Source organism: Balaenoptera borealis (assembly GCF_965194805.1).
Source record: "Balaenoptera borealis genome assembly, chromosome: 7".
Taxonomy (NCBI): Eukaryota; Metazoa; Chordata; class Mammalia; order Artiodactyla; family Balaenopteridae; genus Balaenoptera; species Balaenoptera borealis.
Window position 1 is genome coordinate 119,502,632 of NC_138864.1, and position 22,999 is coordinate 119,525,630.

At 39.9% G+C, this 22,999-nt stretch overlaps 1 protein-coding gene across 3 annotated transcripts in view; it reads right to left on the bottom strand.

The window, feature by feature from the left end:
* TPK1 (thiamin pyrophosphokinase 1) overlaps positions 1-22,035 on the bottom strand; it is a 344,192-nt gene extending 322,157 nt beyond the window's left edge. For all 3 annotated transcript variants that reach the window (XM_082400500.1, XM_082400498.1, XM_082400499.1), the window contains exons 1-2: positions 21,908-22,035; positions 21,456-21,514 (exon numbers count right to left, since the gene is read on the bottom strand). In XM_082400500.1, coding sequence (XP_082256626.1) covers positions 21,456-21,498 — 43 coding nt within the window. In that variant the 5' untranslated portion in view covers positions 21,499-21,514; positions 21,908-22,035. The remainder of the gene's footprint in view (positions 1-21,455; positions 21,515-21,907) is intronic.
* Positions 22,036-22,999: the final 964 nt, after the last annotated feature.

Sequence of the window (22,999 nt, forward strand, 5' to 3'; positions counted from 1 at the left end):
CAGATAGCTAGTGGAAAGCAGCTGCATCGCACGGGGAGATCAGCTCGGTGCTTTGTGACCACCTAGAGGGGTGGGATAGGGAGGGTGGGAGGGAGACGCAAGAGGGAGGGGATATGGGGATATATGTATACATATAGCTGATTCACTTTGTTGTACAGCAGAAGCTAACACTACATTGTAAAGCAATTATACTCCAAAAAAGATGTTAAAAAAAAAAAGACCTTACAGATTGGACTCTGAGCTTGGTTAAGTGACTGATTGCTTTGGCCAAAGCAACAATAACAAGCACGAAGCAAGCGATGGGTTAAGTGCTTCCACAGGGGGGTTTACTCTCTTGATATGCACTCTCTTGGAGCCCTTGGCAAAGAGGTCCAGGTACCACACTGGAGAGATCATTGGAAACAGACACCCAGCTAAGCCTGTTCCAGGAAAGACACCATACATGTAAGTGAAGAAGCCATCTTGAACATTCCAGCCCCCAAAGGGAGCAACTGGAACAGAAGAACGACCCCCTAATCCAGCCCAACTGCAGAATCGTGAGGAAAAAATAAATCAGTATTGTCTTAAGCCTCTAAATTGATGGTTTATGTACCAGCAGTAGAAAAAAAAGTGAGCTATCCATAAGAGATTGAAATGTGTGTAAAATACTCTGCTTAAGACAAGGAAGACATAGTAACATGGCAGACTAATCTTATACAGAACACTCTTACTATAAACACCTCAAAACGCTGGATAAAACAGAATAAGTACGTAAGACTGTTCTCTAATAATATAGCTGGACTTACAAGAGCGGGAAAACCCCAAATTTGGGGCGAGAGGTGGGGGGATAACAAGGGCAAGTTCAAATCTCATGAGAGATTTCGTCAGACTAGACTCATGAGCAGATGTCGCTAAGACCAGGGGCAAGACCAGAAGTGGAAGAAGTCAAGGAGAGGCGGGGTGTGATTAGCTGCCTGTTCTTTAGGGTTCTGACACAAATACAAGGACAGGAAAAGAAATCACGGTACACGCAAGTCAGGGATTTGGAGCTGAGCATCCTGTCAAGTCAACTTCAATGGTCTACACCTCATTCTCCAAATATAAGTAGTAGAACACTTAGCATAGGAGACACAGAAATGAATAAGAAGTCCTGTTTTTGCCCTCCAAGAACTCAGACAAGTATTCCAACCAATTACAGCACCGCTCAGTAAATGATACTGCCGCCTGATCCTTGACCTACTTCTTTGACCTCAATTCCCTTGCCTCTCCTGAACTTCAGAACTAGACAATCTTTCCTCTTAGATATAAATAGCACACTCAGAAATATCCAAAGAAACCCAAAAAAATACTATTAATATGAAGATCAAAATTAAAATTACATCCTGACCCACTCCAACTGCATTCTAGGTACTTATGACATATATCACTGCCTTGGTAAGTCAACACGTTGTAGAGTCGCCAAGTAATTTTTTAATGTAAGTGCCTGGACATCCATTTCAATTGAGAGATAAAGAAAAAATTACTTTCAGTGTAACCATGTCTCATACAATGTTTACTAAATCTTTTTTATTTGCTAAAACTGGTAACATTAACCATTTATATAATACAGGATCTCAGCTCCTAGGGAAAAAAAAACTCAAGGCTTTCTCCACTTCTTTGATCTCAGTTTACCTAAGCATTCATTGATCAGTTATCTATGGATCTACTATCGGCAAAGCACTGGTGGCATGCTACTGGCATTTTATATGCTTGCCACATAAATCAGACCCCCTAATTATCCTAAAACAGTGCCTAGCCAATGATTAGGGACACAATGAACAACACTATTACATTAGGCAGGTTCAACTAAGCAAAATATCCTGACAAGCTGCTCAGGCAGCGGAATTTTTTAAATCTGCAAGTAGATTCTAGTTTGAGACAAAAGACAGCATCAGAGAATCCTGTCAAGAAGTCACAAGGCCTCAGTCACTAAAACTCAGTAGGACTCTCACACTTGAGATGCTTTGGAATGGGTAGAAAGCAAAACACAAGGCAAACTTCCAGATCCAAAGAAATGAGACTCCTGGGAATATTAGAAAAAGGCCTTTGAGAAGAAACAGGAAGTGAGCCACTTCATCTGAGATAAAAAATGACAAGTATATTCTGGAAATCCTTACCAGGACTAGAGCACTTGGATCCTGACTACAAGATTACAATGACAGCAAATCCTGAGGACTGGGCTGGAGCTCCAGGAAGTCACCTCTGTGGTCAGCTTTGTCAACTCTCTCCCCAATATCCAGCCCACCCAACCTGCTTTCTTCTCTGGGAACAGAACTTCAGTTTACATAGGTGGCAGCATGTCTCGACCCCAGTCCTAAGCGATAAGCTGTGGCTCGTCAAACCCGTCCTGATAACATGACTCCACGTGACTGGTCTCTAGAAATGGCCATGTGACCAAGTTCGAGCCAATATGACATAAAACAAAAGTCAATTACGTCAATCTTCTGGAAAACCTTTTTCTTTTCTCATATAAAAGGATCAATGAGGCTGGCTGCTCCTTTTTTAAATCCCTGCATCCTTTTCTCTTCTTCCTGCTTGGAATGAAACCACAAGCATGAAGCCAACAGCCCACACGGTAAGGACGGACAAGCACAAAGAACAGAACTCTGTCCCTGTCAACAGAACTCAGCAGCTGCGCCCAGCCCTCAGCCACCTGCATCCGGACCCCTGAGCACTGAAGAGGAATACACCCCTACCTGCTTAACCTACTGTGAGATGAGTTCTTCTATTACTTATCACCAAACACATTCCTAACTGACACAGCGTTTCCCAAAGAAAGGCGGCAGTGGTCTCACTGACCAGAATGAGAGCAAGTCTACGGTGGTCCCAGAAGAAGAGATAACAGAGTGTGGGAAGGCTTTCACAGGAGAGAAATAAAACTACATCAGGCATCCCACACGTACACACACAAAATCAGTACTGCATAGTGCTTACGTATAGGTTCTGCAGCCAGACTGCCTAAGTCTAAACCACGACTCTGCCACTTATGAGATATGAGACCTTGGGCAAGACAGTCAACCTCTCCGTACCTGAGCATTCTCATCTCTAAAATGGGAGTAACAATATATTCATCTTAAGAGTGGGTGGGGAGAATAAACAAGGAGATATACACATATATATAAAACTCTAGGAATAGCTCCTTGCATACAGTAAGCTCTCAGCAAATATTCAAAATCATCATCATCATCCTTATGCTAATAACGCAAACACAAACTGCTATCGTGCAGACACAAAGAGATCAAAAGGAGTAAGTATAGTTGATGCAGCTCACACATGGCTCAAATGGTGTGGTACAAGCGAGCAGAAAATTCCTCACAGAACTCAACCATCTTTAAAGTGTCCTTGTCTCACCTGAGTACTTCTTCTGTGTCTGTCAATAGCTGCCATCAGCAACTCCAGCTCTCATCAGAGGCCATAAAAATGATCAGATTTCTTAACAAGAAGATTGACTAAACATAAGCCATTTACACTTCAAAAAACAGTTGAAGGGCAAAAGTGTAATGTCAGACTTTATCTCAAGTATTGTTCTTACCTGGCAAGTGGAAACAATAACTCGTCTCCTAACAGGCATAGAAAGGGTGAATTTATGATGGATTTCAAGTATACCGTACTACACTATGCATAATCCTTTCAGTTTTCTAATATCACAGACCAATTCACACTTCAGCTGAACCATTATAGTTTCTATGAATGGCATTAGCATGAAGCAGCACATATGAAGGGGTCCCTTAACATGAAATCTTTTTTTTGGGGGGGGGGGGGCGCTGCATTGGGTCTCTGCTGCTGCGCGGGCTTTCTCTAGTTGCGGCGAGCAGGGGCTACTCTTCGTTGCAGTGCGCAGGCTTCTCAGTGCAGTGGCTTCTCGTTGTGGAGCATGGGCCCTAGGCGCGCCAGCTTCAGTAGTTGCTGCGTGTGGGCTCAGTAGTTGTGGCTCGCAGGCTCTAGAGCGCAGGCTCAGTAGTTGTGGCGCAGGGCTTAGTTGCTCCGCGGCATGTGGGATGTTCCCAGACCAGGGCTTGAACCCGTGTACCCTGCATTGGCAGGCGGATTCTTAACCACTGCGCCACCAGGGAAGTCCCAAGATTTTTTTTTTTTTTTAATTAACAAGAATTACTGCAGGCACATGGCAACATATCCAATGAAACAGGAAACACTAATTCAGGTAGGTGAGTTGATAATAGGCAATAGAGAACTTTGAAAAACCAACTGTTCCTATGATAATAGTAATTTGAATCAAGAAAGAGACAGCAGAAATTAAAGAGGTAAACTATTGTATAGTTTTGAACAAAAACTGTATAAAGTTTCCACCAGACTTCAAAACTTATCTGGTTTTGAAAACTATAAAAGCCACTGGCACTAGACACCTGTAAATTCCCATCAACATCTCATTTTTCCCCAGGCCTGCTCTAGTCCTGATATTCCTATGTCAATGTTCCTAGCCTTTCAAGTCTATCACAAACATATCAGCTTCTTTTACCCACCATTCCTTGCATACCTCATCAATCCCAAATGCATCCTATCCTACTTGCAAATTTCAGAATTAAAATTTAAGTTTTATAAAATTTATAAATTAAAAAATTTTAAACTTGGGGGCAAAACATTTTCAGAATTGACTGCAACACTGCTTCAAAAAAAAAAAGTCACTTCTATAGTTAAAAGGTAATATTTAGCACATGGAGATCAAGCATAAAGAAATTAAAATGCATAAAATTATATAATTGTTGCCTAAATGTAAAGTTTTTGACCATTATATCCATTTCATCTTATGTAAATACAAATCTGGATGGCCCTGGAGGTTCATTCGCCTCCCTCCCTTCCCCCATTTCTGCATCTTTTCAAAGAGCGAGCTCAGCAGGTCAGAGTTAATCAAAGAACAGGCTCAGATGAGCTGCCAAGGAACCAAGGCTCCCACTTCCACCAACCAGAAGTTCCTACTGCGACAGAGTCACCTAGAGGTTCCAGCAAAGATGTGGGACACTATGGGGTGAAGTTCGTCTCCTGGAGCCACCTCCAAGACACGTCCCAGGCCAGATGTGCCAGCCTAAGCACCTCTCTGCAGGATGAGAGCCTGGGCAATCACATGTGCTCTGCTATTTCTCTGCTTGTACATTTGTCCCCAATAAACACTAGGTAACCACTACACTGTGCATTGTGTAGTCTGGGGCGTGTGTGTCCCGCCCACTTTGCCCCTTTTCCTGCCAGGCTCTATGCTGGTTTTCCAGATGCGTTTTTACTTTTAAAGCTCACAGCCTGTGATACATCATTTACAGATCAGGAAACTGAGTTTAAAGAAATTTAAAATTATCTACTTATTCACCTTTTAAATTAATGACAAGATAAGAAAGTAACGGGTGCTAGAATGTAATTTTCCAAAGTTTAAAAATATGACTTTCATGGAAATACAAAATGAACAATGCCAAAGATATTATTCAACTCATTAACTAACGACGGTAACAGTTCAATTTTGAATAGACACAAGATTACTAAAATGAATTCGCTGATAGATGCAAAAATGGTGACTCCATTATAAGAAGGATTCGAGAAATAAGCACCAAAGCACTCAGGGTGCCTCAGTGAACTAACAGAAACAGTGAACAAACATTACTTAGTTCTTTGGACTTAACTGCTTAATAAAAAGGAACCATTAGGCATTTCCTTTGGCCTAGTGGCACCATGAAAAAATTACTGATACACTAAGAGTGCCATAAACAGAAAGAAAATTTAGAAATCTCTGCTACAGGGCAATAAAACATCAGGGGCTCTCTCTTCTTCAGAGTTTAAATCAACTGTAACTCTACTGGATAAAAACTTTTGCATTATGATGGATAAGAATCATTTGCACAACTATCAGTCACAACTTCTACCCCCACGGAATTGCCAAACAGCTCAGACAACAGAAAATGAGTAAAAAGTATACACCCCAAGTATAGTCACTAGGAGGGTCCACAAAGACAAGCCCAGTAGTCCACTGAAAAGACACCAGGTAATCTCTTTTGCTCATTTTCAAGTCTTGCACAAGTTTTCCCAACTCAGATCACAGAAGGCAGTAGTAACAGAAGTAAAGCAAAAATCATACGAGATGGGAGGGGAGCAGGGGCAGCTACAATCCGGGAGTATTTTCATCAAGAGTTGCAGAGTATGCACTGCCAGCAAGGACGTACTACAAGGGACAGTCTGATATGTGCCTATTGGACACATAATGGTACAACCTTCGTGGAAAGCCATTTGGTAACATGTACTAGAAATTGCAGGGACTCAGATCTTTGATTGTGTGATTGCACTCTGAGAAATTTTCCTTCAACACATAACGTGGACTACGATATAATCTACCTCACAGCATTAATTACAGAAGTAAAACATGTGGAACAACTTAAGTAGATTTCCCAGCTTAAATATTCTTTCCAGAAACCCTGTAAGTCTCAAATCCTTTCTATGCAATCCACTTCACACACAGGATTTCCTCTATGATGTCTCTTATCACACTGCACTCTAACTTCCGATTTTCTCATCTATTTGCCCTATTAGGCTATAATCTCCATAAAGGCCTGGATCACGTATTTCAGTCGCATGGATTTAGCATGATGCCACATGTATAGTAGGCACTCAAAGTTTGGCTCAATGAAATTATTATACAGCCTGAAATACATATATGTTTCCTCTGTGGAGATGAAAACATAACTACAAGTATTAGCAACATCAAAACAAAATTATGTCAGAGAAAAGCCTCAAGTTATATTCCGACTACATAGATAGACCATCAGAATCATTTGCATATATTTTGAAAAGCACAAACTGCCAACAAAGGGGACATGCACCACAGTTACTGCTGATGCAGAGAAAGAGATCACAGCGTCACACCAAGGTGAGCCAATCTCTGCCACTGTGAATACGTCCTGAATGCATGATCACGCGAGGCATTTCCACAGACAACAATAAAGCTCTAAAGAAAACCACCGTATGCTATTAGCTTAAAGGAAATTTGAATAATGATAAATATTATCCTTAAATGTGATGGAGATTTTTTTGTTTTAATTATGTTAAAAAGGAATCTGATATGTTTCTCAGGTCAGTGCTTCTCAAACTTTAAGGAGCATAAGACTCATGCAGGGGTCTTGTTAAAATGCAGATTCTTATTGTGTCAGTCTAAAGTGGGGCCTGAGATTCGGCATTTCTTACAAGTCCCAGGTAATACCAATAGCGCTAGGATAGGGACTTCAATCTAAGTAGCAAGATCTCATACAAGGAAATTCATAAATGTAAAGAAGGGTATGAAAAGCTCCGTTCTCCTGGGGTTTTTTTTGGAATCCTAAAGCACTATTCTCTCCTCTGATGATTTATCAAAACCTTTCTGATCAGGATTCTCAATATCCTGCAGATGCTACAGTTTAAAATAATGGAAAACGCAGAAATGGAAGAGAGGTCATCCCTCCAGATCCCAGGGAAATTAAAAAGATATTAAAAGAATAAAATGAACAACTCTATGCCCACAAATTTTTGATAATCTAGATGAAATGGATGAATTCCTTGAAAGTCTGCCAACACTTGCACAAGAAGAAATAAATGATCTGAAGAGGTGTACATCTATTAAAGAAATTGAATCAATAACAACCTTGCAAAACAGAAAACATGAGACCCAGATGGGTTCACTGGTGAATCCTACGAAACATTTAAGGAGAAAATCATACAAATTCTATACAGTCTCTTTCATAGGATAGAAGCAGAAGGAATACTTCCTAACTCATTCTATGAGGCCCCCATTACCCTAACGCTAAAACCAGACAAAGATATTACAATAAAACTACAGACCTCTCGTGATCATACATGCAAAAATCCTCAAGAATATATTAGCAAATTGAATCCAAAAAATGTATGGAGAGAATTATACACCACAACCAAGTGGGATTTATTTCAGGTATGCAAGACTGATTCAAAAATCAATTAATGTAATCCATCACATCAGCAGACTAAAAATGAAAAATAACATATGATCATTTCACTATATACAGAAAAAACATTTGGAAAATCCAACACCCATTCATGATAAAACCTCTCAGTAAACTAGGAATAGAGGGGAATGTTCCCAACTTAATAAAGACTATCTCCAAAATACCTACAGCAAACATCATACTTAATGGTGAGAAACTCAAAGCTTTCCCAGTGTAGTATCAGAAATAACAGACAAATATATCAAAGGAAAATAATAAAGAGCCCAGAAATAGACCCTCATAAATACAACTGATCTTTGTCAAAGGAATAAAGGCAACACAACGGAGCAAAGACAGTCTCTTCAAAGAATGGTTCTGGAACAACTGGACATACACATACAAAAATATGAACGTAGACACAGACCTTACAGCCTTCACACAAATCAACTGAAAATGGATCAAAGACCCAAATGTAAAATACAAAACTACAAAATTACTAAGACATAAGAAGTGAACCTAGATGATTATGCATATGGCGATGCCTTTTTAGGTATAACAACTAAAAGCACAATCCATGAAAGAAATCATTAATAAACTGGTCTTCCTTAACATTAACAACGTCTGCTCTGCGAAGGACAATGTCAAGAGAATGAGAAGACAAGCCACAGCCTGCGAGTAAGTATTTTCAAAAGATAGATCCGATAAAGGACTTTTCTTCAAAATATACAAAGAAACATTTAAAACTCAACAATAAGAAAACAACTCAATTAAAAAATGAGCCAAAGACCTTAAGGAAGGCCTCACCAAACAAGTTATACATGTGCCAAATAAGCACATGAGAACAAGCTCCACATCCATCATCATCAGGGAAACACATGTTAAAACAATACCACAGACACAACTACACACCTATGAGAATGGCCAAAACCTGGAACACTGACAACACCAAATGCTGGTGAGGAAGCGGAGCAATAGGAACTCTCATACACTGCTGGTGGGAAAGTAAAATGTGCAGCCCCTTTGGAAGATAGTTGGGTGGTTTCTTACAAAACTAAACTTTATCTTACCCTATGATTCAGCAATCACATTCCTCGGTTTTTACCCAAAGATGTTGAAAACTTATGTCCTCACAAAAACTGCACATGGATGTTTATCACAACTTTATTCATAACTGTCAAAACTCAGAAGCAACCAAGAAGTCTTTCAGTAGGTGAATGGGTAAACTGTGGTACATCCAGATCATGGAATATTATTCAGTGCTAAGGAGAAATGAGCTATCAAGCCATGAGAAGACATGGAGGAACCTTAAATGCATATTAATAGGTAAAAGAAGCCAATATGAAAAAACTATACATACTGTATGATTCTAAATGTATAACATTCTGGAAAAGGCAAAATTATGGAAAAAAATAAAAAGATCAATGTGGGGGGGGGGGTAAATACGCAGAGCACAAAGGATTTTAGGGCAGTGAAAATGGTCCGTTATGATTCTATAAGGATAGATATATTTCATTATACATTTGTCCAAACCCATCGAATGTACAACACCAAGAGTGAACCCTACAGTAAACTATGGACTTGGGTGATTTTGATCTATCACTGTCGGTTCATCATCTGTAATAACTGCACCAGTCTGGTGGAGGATGTGGACAATGGGGGAGGCTATCTATGCATGTGTAGGGGGTCTATGAGAACTCTATACACCTTCCTCTCAATTTGGTTGTAAACCTGAAACTACCCTAAAAAAATAAAGGCTTTTTTTTAAAAAAAAAAAATGGAAAACAGGCTCTCAGTAAGTGTTCTTGAGAAGAACATCTCATTTTCCAGGAGTAGATTACTGATGCCTATACTGGGATAGTGGAACTGAGAAATAAGACACGTAAGGAAAACTGCTGGTATGTCTTCCACTGCCTAGAATGGTTCCTGGTACACGGCAATCACTCCAATAACTATTGAATACATGACTACGATATTTAGTCTGGAAAAAGAGAAAAAAGGAAGAAAAATCTGGTTAAGGTCTGTCAGTATTTGAAGGCAATTAAGTAGAAAGTAAGTGAAAGTCTTCTGTATGATTTCAGTTGGAAAATAAGAGAACTAAAGGTCAATTTCAGCTTAAGTACACATTTTTAACAATCAGTTGACCAAGAACAGTATGTATTTTCTCAAAAAGTCAGAACTACCCGAACATGTTCAAGCAAAAAAGTCGGAGAGCCATTTCAGAGGGGCACTACCAAAGACACACTTGCCCCAGGAACACTAAGGATTTCTAAAGTCTTCTCTCCAACACAGGATTCACTACTCACAGCACTTTTACTCACATTAAGAATAAACGGCACGAGTAGTTTTCCTACTTTGAAACAGAAAAATAAAGTTGCCTCAACGTAAACAGCAGCAACTGGGCCAGAGGCCCAATTTATACAATTTACACATGGCCTAAGAGTAAATCAAAAGCTTAAATTCTGTAAAGTTATAAAAACAAAAGAAACTATTCCACGGTGATAAATGAACACCTTCAAAGACAATGGTGTGATAAAGATACAGAAATACTCTCAGAATGAAATCCATTTGTTTGAGCATCTGTCTTCCACCTACAAAGAATAACTTTTCTGATGGATTTAACCAAGAAAAAAAGAGAATACAATTCATTTGAATGAGAAGTTAATGCACAAACACACTTCATTTTCCTAGAGAACCTCCAAAGACATCTGGTGTTAATGTATCAAAAAACACAGAAGATTATTTTCCTTTTTGGTGTGACCAAGCCATGACATTCCTGCACTGCAAAAATTACAGCTGCCTCCACAGCTCCGCACTTGATATTTTCAATTGTTTTGTCTAAAAGAACAGTATTATTTCTGATAACGCTACAAAGGACCAATTTACAAGATTTTTTTTTTTAATTAAGATTATTTTTAAACTCACTTTAGAAGCTTTTGTTTCGGAAAGCATGGAGCTATTAAAACGCTAATATGGAAAAGATGTGTGAAGGGGTTGCTGCAGAGACTTAATACCACCAAAACAAAGGAAATTGATTCTCTAGATCATGTGGAAAAGATGGCTTATAAAGTTAATGAGATACTACTTAAGGCAAAAGAAACAATTTGGCCATTAAGAATGAGGATGAACCATTTTTGTCATCAAATATCATGAAACAAATTAAAAGAACAACAAAAATTAAGGCAAGTATGAAAATCAAGTAAAATACATGGAAAAGTTAAACTACAAACACAAAGTGTAGTTATGACAGCAAAGTCTTAGTAAGTTAGAAATAAATTGAAGAGAATAAAAAGAAAGGAGTCCAACAATTATAAGTTATACACCAAGGAAAAGCATTAAGAGTCAAAGCAGCAAATTTCCCCTTAACATGCAAGAGACTTGAAGACAACCTAGGCTGGATTTCTAATTGGGCAGGAGAGTAAAGAGGATTAACCCTTGAAACTGGAAAATCCACTAGGTTTGCCTCTTGGATTTCTTAGCTATCCCTGGAGAGCAAAGACATCACAATCCTTAAGCAGAAGCTTTAGCCTGAGGGCTATGTGCCATCCACAAAGGGATGAAAATTTCTTTAAAAACAAACAAAAAAACCTCCCGGTTTTCCAAGTTTCAAAGCAGGCATAGCACTTTAATTTAAACAACAAAAAAGCCATGTTGATATTAGGAAAAATAGTCAGAAAACCCAGGTTGTACTCCTAGCTCCAATACCTGTCTCCAAAGGCTTTCTGTGGAAAAGAAACATTTTATTCCCTGTGTATCAAGTTTATCCCAAAAGTATGAGTCTGTGAGCTCACCCTTGCTGATATGAATAAAAACAAAATGTTTGACAAATTATCAAACTAAAGTTATCTCTAATGAAAATTTAGCATCTGATTTGAGACGTTCTAAAAGTGTAAACTAAACATGGAGTTTGAAGATTTAGTACAAAAAAATGTCAACTATTGCATTAACAATCGTTTATTTCTCATTACATGTTGAAATTATACCATTTTAGACATTAAAGATAAAGTTCACCTGTTCTATCTTTTTAAAGAGGCCACTAGAAAATTTTAAAATACATATGAAATTTAGATAGTCAGGAAGTGTTGAGTGAATAGAGAAAATTTTGTATAGAAGTACAAAACAGCAACTAAGTAAGACTGACATTGAAATTCATCCACCAGCTATATTCAATTGGAGTGATATTAAAACCTCCCTTACTTGGTAATCATGAGAATTCTGAAATGTGGACCAAGTCAATTTTTTTAAAAGTTGAAAAGTTTACAGCTGAAAAAGTAAACTGATGTACACTATTTCTTTTGGGCTGAATTGTGTCCCGCATAAATTCCTGTACTGAAGTCCTAACCTCCTGCACCTCAGAAAGTGACTGTATTTTGGAGATAGGGCCTTTAAAGGGGTAATTAAGGCAAAATGAAGTCATATGAGTGGGACTAATCCCATGGGACTGGTACCCTTACAAGAATAGATTAGAACACAGATGACGCACAGACCAAGGGGCAACATGTGAGGACACAGAGAGAAGGCAGCCGTCTGCAATCCAAGGAGAGGCCTCAGGAGAAACCAACCCTGCCAACACCTTAGTCTTGGACTTCCAGCCCGAGAACTGTGAGAAGATAAAATTTGTTTAATCCACCCAATCTATGGCACTTTGTTATGGCAGCCCCAGTAAACTAATACACTGTTCCAAACAGTTAAAATTTTTGCAATAACTGATGCGGTTTTGCTTTTCACACTTAAATTACAAACTCAGTGCTTCAGTCGCACCAGCCATACTTCAAATGCTCAACAGCCACAGATATTAGATAGCCCAGATCTAAAGAGAACAAACCAGAAGGTCTAACAAGAACGCTTCATCAGTTGGCATACGTGACCAAGAAGCATCTTGCTACTATATACTGAAGAATTTTTCATCTGTAATTTAAAAATAAAGGCAAATGCAAACAACTCAGATCCACCCTTATGTCATTCTTATAAGGATTTGCTAAATAGAGATTACAGAAGGGAGTTAACAGTTTAGGACTATGTTTGGTACCAATGAATGTCGTCACCAAGGGTTCTTGAGATCTGTTGCTGCAAAACGCACAGAACTACTAATGCAGGTGGCCAGTACACATTTACATTACAAAGGAGCCAAAACTCTAGATACAGATTACCCAGGGATTCCCAAATTAGCTTCTAGTAAAGTGGGGAACGCTAATATCCATCTTCAGGTTTTATACACCTTTTACAAACTTAGGCATTTTCCATGGAAATTAAGTTCTAGAAAATACAAGAGATGGCAGGAATACTATACTGAATGAGATATTCCCAGATTCATTTCCACTTAACCATGAGGCATCAAAAAACTATGACCACTATAAATAATTTTGTGCATCTAGAAATAATAAACTCAACAAGCATGGAAGAAAAATACAGCATCCAGGAAAAAGAATAGTTTTGGTAGCCCTAAGTGAACACATTTACTAAATAAATAGCTATCTCCTTTGAGAATTAGAAAAATGAATGGATTTCAAAATGTAATAATATAATAAAGTTGATCTAATACGAAGTATTTTACATATGCATAGACTCTACTTAAACTTGCTTTTTATACTTTATACTAGCTTAAATTTGACCAAGGAGGTCACGTTTGTATATAATCCTACTTTCCATAAAGAAACTAAGGCTCTAAGAAATTGAGTGACATGCCCAAGGTCACATAACTAGTGAAGAGAATGCCTAAAACTCAAACCCAGACTTCTAGTTCCAGAACTTTTCTATAGGTTTTACCCTGTTGAAGCATTAAAACTATGCCCAGCACACAGTGTCATGTAAATGTTAGTTGTTACAAAAATGTGTAATATAATTATGCTGACTTGATCAAGTGTGTGCTCATAATACTTAAAATGGTAATTTGATTCATAATAAACCTCAACAATGGTAATTCAGTTTGGAAGAAATAACTCCCAAGAGCATTATTATGGTCACAGGAATCCTTTTAAAATTTAAATGTATATAATCTTTTTGCAAAGAAATGGAGAGTGATAGATAAAAGGCTTTCTCTGGCACAAATTTATGAAGAAATGTGGGGAAAATAAAATTGAACTTTTCAGTTGGAGTTTATTATATATACTTCTAAGTGAATGATGATTCATACCAAACTGCTGTATTTTTTTATTCCATCAGATCAACTTAAGAGGGATATAAACACTTTATTTAAGATGTCAATATTTGGGACTTCCCTGGTGGCGCAGTGGTTGACAATCTGTCTGCCAATGCAGGGGACACGGGTTCGAGCCCTAGTCCGGGCAGATCCCGCATGCCGCGGAGCAACTAAGCCCGTGAGCCACAACTACTGAGCCTGCGCTCTAGAGCCCGCGAGCCACAACTACTGAAGCCCGCGCTCCTAGAGCCTGTGCTCCGCAACAAGAGAAGCCACCACAATGAGAAGCCTGCACACCGTAACGAAGAGTAGCCCCCGTGCGCAGCAACAAAGACCCAACGCAGCCAAAAATAAAAATAAATAAATAAATAGATGTCAATACTCCATGTTAAGGGGGATTTAAAAATGTGAGGGACAACTGTGCTGGATTTAAAAAGACTGAACCAAATGCACAGGTAGTCCTAGTTCGGAACAAGCACCTGGAAAAGTTGTTTTGAAAATGAGAAAATTTAAATATGGTTGGGTATTAGACACTGACATTTGACATGGAAAAGTAGAGTTATGAACAGAATAAAGCAACTCACAGTATGTTCTCATTTTGGTTTAAAAATACCTAACTATTTATACACAGCAAGTATCTGGAGGGATATAAATATGAACATACACACACTAAATGTTCACAAACACGGAAATAACAGTGGTAATCTCTGAGAGGCTGAAATATAGCATTTTTATTTCATTTTTGTTTATCTGTATCTCCTAACTTTTTATAATGCATACGTACTATGTTGTGAAAGTATACAAAAATGTTTAAATGTCAGTATTTTTAGTAAGCCAGAAATTAAAACCTCTGTAATTACTTGCTCTATGTCATCAGTTTGTGAAATAAGCACATGTAAAAATAATGATTCTGAGGATGGTTTTACTCTTCACTTCTATTTTAGCTATGAAGTATTTAAAATACTTTACTTTCAAACATATGGAGTTGTAAATATAAAGCTTCATGATAAAAACTGAAATGATCACAGACACTAAAGCAAAAAAAAAAAAAATCCAGATTTTTAAGAATATTTTGAAAATGCACCTATATTTACAGAGTTTAAAATAGCAATAGTATGTGCTTACCAGTTAAACATTACTCCTCATCAATTTAAAAAAACCTTTAGATAAAACGTTAAGAAGTCAATGAGCAAAATAACTAAAATGTCTGCATTCTTACTATATATCAGTGTTAAACGCTTTACAGATACTCTTTAATCTTCGTAACTCTCCTTGGAAAGTGTCATTCTATTTTACTGATGAGAAAATCAAGACGTAAAGAACTATGTATCCAGAAAACATAAAGAAACTCCTACTTGGTAATCATTTTGCAATATATACATGTACCAAAGCAAAAGTAATACAACATCATATATCAATTATATCTCAATTAAGAAAAAACTCCTACAAATTAAATTTAAAAAATCAAAGAAAACCCAATAGAAAAATGTCAAGAATAACCAACATCAAAAAGTCTATAAATAGTAAATGCTGGAAAGGGTGTGGAGAAAAGGGAACCCTCCTGCACTGTTAATGAGAATGTAAACTGGTGCAGCCACAATGCAGAACAGTATGGAGGTTCCTTAAAAAACTAAAAATAGAGCTACCATATGATCCAGCAATCCCACTCCTGGGCACACATCCAGAAAAGATGAAAACTCTAATTCAAAAAGATACATGCACCCCAATGTTCACAGCAGCACTATTTATAATAGCCAAGACACGTTAGAAACCTAATGTCCACTGACAGATGACTGGATAAAAAAGACGTGGCATATATAAACAACGGAATATTACTCAGCCATAAAAAAAAGGAATAATGCCATTTGCAACAACATGGATGGACCTAGAGATTATCATACTAAGTGAAGTCAGACAAAGACAAATATCATATGATATCACTTATGTAGAATCTAAAAAAATGATACAAAGGAACTTATTTACAAAACAGAAACAGACTCACAGACATAGAAAACAAATTTATGGTTCCCAAAGGGGAAACAGAGGGAAGGGATAAATTAGGGATTTGGGATTAATAGATACACACTACTATACATAAAATAGATAAACAACAAGGACCTACTGTAGAGCACAGGGAACTATACTCAATACCTTGTAATAACCTATAATGGAAAAGAATCTGAAAAAGAATAGATATATAGATATAGCTACAGATATATGTATAACTGAATCACTCTGTATGCCTGAAACATTAAAAATCAACTATACTTAAAAAGAAAAAGAAAAATGTCAAGAGACAAACATTTCACAAAGGATGTACAAACAACCAATAAACAAGTGACAAGGTCAGCATTCTGCCATAAGGGAAATGCAAATTAAAACCACAGATTCCTCTACACACTCACCGGAATGGCTAAAACTTTATAATAACAATTCTAAGGACAGAAAATGAACATTCGAGGTGATAAACGTAGCATAAGCTAAGGCCAAAGTATTGAAGCTCCAATAAATGTCCAACGTAAGTAAATAGTGGGGAGTTCAGCTTGGCTTGGACACAGAGAGGTGAGTGATAAAAAAAAGTATTCTGGAATGGTGGTTAAGAGTCAGGTAACGAAGGGCCTTTAAGGTCAGGATAAGGACTTTGACCTGTATATGATTAGCCATGCTGAACCATGACACGGACGACACAATTTAATTGAGTTTCAAGGTATATAAAAGGCTGCTTCGTATAAAATGTTCCAAAGGCGGAAGGACACAAACTTTCGAAAGTTTTCTATCTCCTACCTTGCAATAAATCTCTCTATCCTCCACAGTGTGGTTATACCCTCACTGCTCAACCATTCTTCCAAAACCTCCACCTGTTCTCTCCAAACTTCTTTCTTCCTCACTCGCCACCAGATGAACTGAATTAGTTCATGGCCAGATGCAGCAATGAGCTCTCACTCAAGGAAGGCCTCGTGCCTGCAGTGCTCTTGTGCTTCCCCCCAGGCCTCTCACAATTTAAATCCAGTGCTTTTCTGGGTGCCCACTTGACACCTGTCCATCCCATCATTTCTCTGCCTACTCCAGCCTGCCCTCATCTCCTTCTCCCCAGTCCCCACGGTTTCTATGTGGGTCCTATCGGACATAATTCAAGCTCAAACTAGAATCTGTCTTATTTTGTTCTTGATTCCAACAAGACCGTAAGCTCCTGGATAGAACGGATCACTTTTGTATCCTCCACAGCACCTAGTATCAAAGGACATACAGTAGCTACTTGTCAGCTCCTCAAGAAAACAGAAATGCAAACATATCCTTAGATCCAGTAATTCCATTTCTGGAAATTTATCCTACTGATAAACTCACATAAATATGCAAAAATAATATAATCAAAGATATGCATTATAGATTATAATAAGAAAAACTAGAAATAACCTAAATGTCTATTAAGAAAGCCTAGGGCTTCCCTGGTGGCGCAGTGGTTGAGAATCTGCCTGCCAATGCAGGGGACACGGGTTCGAGCCCTGGTCTGGGAAGATCCCACATGCCGCGGAGCAACTAGGCCCGTGAGCCACAACTACTGAGCCTGCGCGTCTGGAGCCTGTGCTCCCCAACAGGAGAGGCCGCGACAGTGAGGCCCGCGCACCGCGATGAAGAGTGGCCCCCACTTGCCGCAGCTAGAGAAAACCCTCGCACAGAAACGAACACCCAACACAGCCATAAATAAATTAATTAAGAAAGCCTAGTTCCTTTGTGTCTATACTGCCCGTTAAAAAAAAAAAAAAAAGTTGGGATATCTACACATATGGACCATCATAAAGTAGTAAGTGAAAAAAGTTGCAGGAAAGGGCATAAAACAGGTCATACACACACACACACACAAATTTAGAAAAACACAATTTAGAGGTTTAAAATGACAATCTCTGCTAAGGAGATTTTTCCTTGCAGTGCCCAAAATGGAGTCATTTATGCCACATCCCCAAACCCAGACTTAATACTTAACCCAATTATGAACAGCTTCAGCTCTCCCCAAAATGGAATCTTAAACCAGCCAATCAGGAATCACCCTATCAGCACTAGTGAAGTAATCTGCCTGACAGACCCTTACCATCCCCTAAAGGAAAGTGACCTTGCTAGAACCAAGCTACTTTTTGTGAGTATAACTTCCTTGTTCCTGCCCCCTTCTGCCTATAAAGTCTTTCATCTTGTACAGCTCCTCCAAGCTCCTTTCTGTCTGCTACATTGGATACTGCCCAATACATGAATTGTTACATAATCATTGAATAAGATTTGTAATATTTACTGACTTGCATTGTTTTTTTAACATATAGAAATACTTCTATTTTGTTAAAAAAAAAAATGAACAAAGAGCACATAGAATGTTTGTAATAATAGAATTTGATATGTTTTCACCCACTGCTCCAAAAGAGTAATTTACAAAACAATTTATAATATAAATCCATTTTATTTAAAACAAGAATAATAATATACTGGGCTATATGTAGAAAAATAAGTATTTATATAACATTCCACCTTGGGACTTCCCTGGTGGTCCAGTCGTTAAGAATCTGCCTTCCGGTGCAAGGGACGCAGGTCTGATCCCTGGTCGGGGAACTGGGATCCATCCCACATGCCGCGGGGCAACTAAGCCCACATGCTCTCCAGCCCCTGCGCCACAACGACTGAGCCCGTGAGCTCTGGAGCCCGCCCACCGCAACTAGAGAGAAGCCCCGCACGCCGCAACGAAAGATCCCGCATGCCGCAACGAAGACCCGATGCAGCCAAATAAATTTTAAAAATATATTTTAAAAAAATGCCACCTTAATAATTAATGGTGGGGCTTCCCTGGTGGCGCAGTGGTTGAGAATCTGCCTGCCAATGCAGGGGACACGGGTTCGAGCCCTGGTCTGGGAAGATCCCACATGCCGCGGAGCAGCTGGGCCCGTGAGCCACAACTACTGAGCCTGCGCGTCTGGAGCCTGTGCTCCACAACAAGAGAGGCCGCGATAGTGAGAGGCCCGCGCACCGCGATGAAGAGTGGCCCCCGCTCGCCGCAACTAGAGAAAGCCCTCGCACAGAAACGAAGACCCAACACAGCCATAAATAAATAAATAAATAAATAAATAAAATAAACCCAAAGTTTAAAAAAAAAAAAAAGTAAGCTGAAATATTAAAATAATAATAATAATTAATGGTTATTTCCAGAAGAGGGATTACAGGAAACTTTCACATTCTAGGTTAGTCGTTTTTCTTTAAATAATAACCATTTACGTTAGTTACAAAAAACAAAGATTAAAAATATATATTTCCCTGAGCCAATGATCATTCCAGAGATGTGCATTTTGGTCCACCTAGCAGTTAGTTAATCTGAAGAGAATCAGTTTGTCAGGATGCCTGCTATACTAAATCTGGGTACACATTACAGGTACATCATGCCTAAAAATTAAATTCACAGAAGTTATAAATACAAAAACTACCTCTCTGCTAGAAAGTATTAAGTGTCTGTTTGATGAAGGGAATCCCTCTAAATGTAAAGTTAACCTCGAATACTTACCGAATTCCTATAAGAGGCCAGGCATTGCAAGGGCCCCTCAACATACGCTTTTCTGTTTTTAAACATCTCTCATTTATCTATTCTAGGGAGCCCGTGCTTCTAGGCCAGTGTTTGAGAAGAGATGGGAATCTGTATAAACTTTTACCCTTAGGAACAGGAAGAAACTAGGAGAACCACTAAATCCCAAAGATCTCCTCAAAGGAGCTCGGGATTCTGCCTGGTGGATCTGTGCTTCATAGAGGATATCACGGTTCTTGACGGTTCCCCTACATGCCCTGTCCCAGTGAGGAGCTTACACGTCTGACTTGACGAGTCAAGGCCTCCTTCCTAAGCCTTTGATAAAACACAGAGGGAGCAGAACTGCCTGTGTTTCCTACTTTTCTATTGCTCCAGACCTTTTCTATCTCAGCACTGACCCAGAGATCCAACCATGTTAGCCTTACTACTGAATCTAATAGCTTACCGCTCTTGAAGCCAAGTGCTTTACATGTTTTACAACTCATTTATACTCACAGTAACCCTGCGAAAGATTCCTATTTTATAGATGAAGAAACTGAAACACAACCAGCAAAGCTAAGATTTAAACCCAGAGACCCTGTTGCCTCACTCCAACCTTTACTGTGCAGCACTATCTATATATCTCATTAAACCTAGAAAACACTAGAAATCCTCCTTTGTTACTAAACCTAAAGCACTTAGATTTAGTAACAAATCTTCACATCAACAGGCCACCTGAATCCAATGTTTTCTCTTGGAAATGCTGTTAGTCCCGCTACTGTTGGATAACAGAACTATGAAATTTCATTTGCAAAACATTTATGTTTGCCAGTGCTTTTCTTAACTTAGGAGAAGCTGCTTAGTTATGATGAAACACCCAACCTCTTAACCAAGTCAATGTAAACATATCTGGGTTCAGATTCTAGTTCCATTACTATCTGTTTCCTTTACCTGTAAAATAAGATATAAACTATATATAAACAACTTAGCACAGCAAATGACTGGAGAGGAAGGACTCAGTGTTCACTATTATTATTCTTTGATTGTTTTACCATAAATACTCCCAGGATGTGGGAAAGCTGACAAGCTCAAATCAAATTCAATATCCCGCCCCCCCCCCAAAAAAACTCATCAATTCATGGGTTTACAAAAAACTTTAAACATTAAAAAGCTATGCATTCTATTTCAATTGATGAACTGATAAACTAGAAGTTCTACACAACAGAAACACAATAAAAACTGGTAAATAAAAAATGTTTATCATGAAATTAGCACACAAGTCAGTTACTACACATGATAATGAATGCGACAATTAGCTTCAAAGAACTCATTCTTCCAACTATTTCCATGTGAATTACAATGACTTTACACTTAGAAATAATAAAAATTCTTGAGTATTACATCTTTAAAGCATTTTTTATTGGGTAACAGGCATTTTCCATGAATTACAAACGGGCACCATGGGCAGGCAATAATAAAGGCAATAAAGACTGATCTTTACCCCTTTGGCGTCTAATGTTCTACTGTTAAGAGATTAGTTCAGACTGTTAAGAGCCTAAGAGCTCACATTACAAGTAGGGCTTAGTCTTCTCCAGGTGAAGGGCATAAAATACATCATCTTTTAGCCCTCACAACAACTCTACACCGCAAGGACTAAAAACTATCCTCGTTTTTTTCAGATTAGGAAACTGAGACACAAGAGAGGTTAAGTAATATGCCTAACTGGAGGAAATGTGAGGCAGATTGGAAACCATTCTGGGTCTAGAGTCCAGCCCTCTTAACCTTATCAGGGCTCTGGGGGTAAGCACATCAATGTCACTGTAAAACGTGTTAAGAAATACGGTACCAGTGGGAAGCAGGGGTTCCAGCGGGGTAATAGCATGCTCCATAACGGATTACTTGTTTCTGCATTAAAAACACAAAAACGCCACATTAGAACTTCTAGCTAATTAAACAGCGCGCGAAATCGCCAGTACACGTGGTTTCCGGGGCGGAGCACGGAGCGAGCCGCGCTCCCGGCGTGCGGGCCCGGGCACGGCAGGCAGGGCGCGCGGCGGCGGGGACGCGGGAGACTCGAGCCCCGAGGGGTTCCAGGGCGCGCGGGGCAAAGCATGCGGGCGCCACGCGTGCCTCGACAGGGCCGCCCCGTCCAGCGTCTCCCCGCGCCGCCGTCACCATTCGGGGACCGGGGGAGCCAAGGGAGCCAGAGCGGCGAGGGGCGGCCACCTCCTCCCCGCCCCGGCCTGCAGCCCGCACGCCGGGAACGAAGGCGGCGCGCCGGGGTGCTGTCGCACTTACATAATGGCGGGTGGAGCCACCAGCGAGCGGAGCGCAGACTGCGGGAGCGAGGGCGATCGACCGCTCGGCGCTCGGCTGAGGAACCTCGACGACGCGCGCTCCCCGCTCGCAGATTTAAGGGAACGGCGCTCGAGGCGGCCCCGCCTCCTTCCGGGAGCCGGAGGCGCGTGCGAGCCGCTTGCCCCGCCTGAACCGCGTGTCCAGGCTGGTGAGGGCGCCGGACTGTCCGCTCTCCCGGCCGCCGCCTTCCTCCCGCGCCGCCCTCTTTTCTAGGCTAGTTCGGCCCTGAAGCCATCGCTGGTGTTTCTGCCGAGCGCTCGTCACTGAACTTTGGCACGGAGGCCGCCATTTGCTCCAAACCAAGCGTTAACTTCCCCGTCACCCTTCGTCAGCTTGGCATCAGAGCCAAGCAAACGTCCCAAGTTATCCAGAGCCCGTTTTCTCGGTCCTCATTCTTTATGATCTCTTGCTTGCAGCTTGTGTACTTAAGGAGCACGCCTTCGTTCAAGTCTTCACTTGGTTGCAACAATCACAGAATGTTTTCGCTGGTAGGAACTTTAAGCTGCTTACTTGCAGCTCCGCTCGCTCCAACACTCCCAGCTTTAAGAGTTCATTCTGTGGCCACGTAGCCTTTTCCAAGACTGAGCAAACCAGATCTCTAGACTTAGACTCCCTAGGCTTTACCTTTTCCAGGCTAAACTCTTGTTCTTTCGAGGTTCTTATAGGACATGATTTTCAGATTCCACCATCGTGGTTCCCATCTTCCGTATTTAATGTTGCTCATAAATTGTGGTTCTGACAACTGTTGAGAACCGCCCTACTGTCAGCACGTGACAACTCGTGCAAACCCCTGCGCAGAGAGACGTGACCAACTCTATCACGGTTTCTGTCAGTATAAGGCGGATCCCTAGGACACACAGCCATAAAAATGCCTAGCTGAGAAAGTTCTAGCCAACAGCTGATGGCAGGCCCCTGACCTCCCAAAGGGCTTGAAGTTGTGAATAGGTTTCTTAAGACTCAAAAGCATCTCTCTCAAAGACCTGAGAGCCATTCCCTGCAGAGGCAATCTTCAGGAAGGGTAGCGCCTGTCTC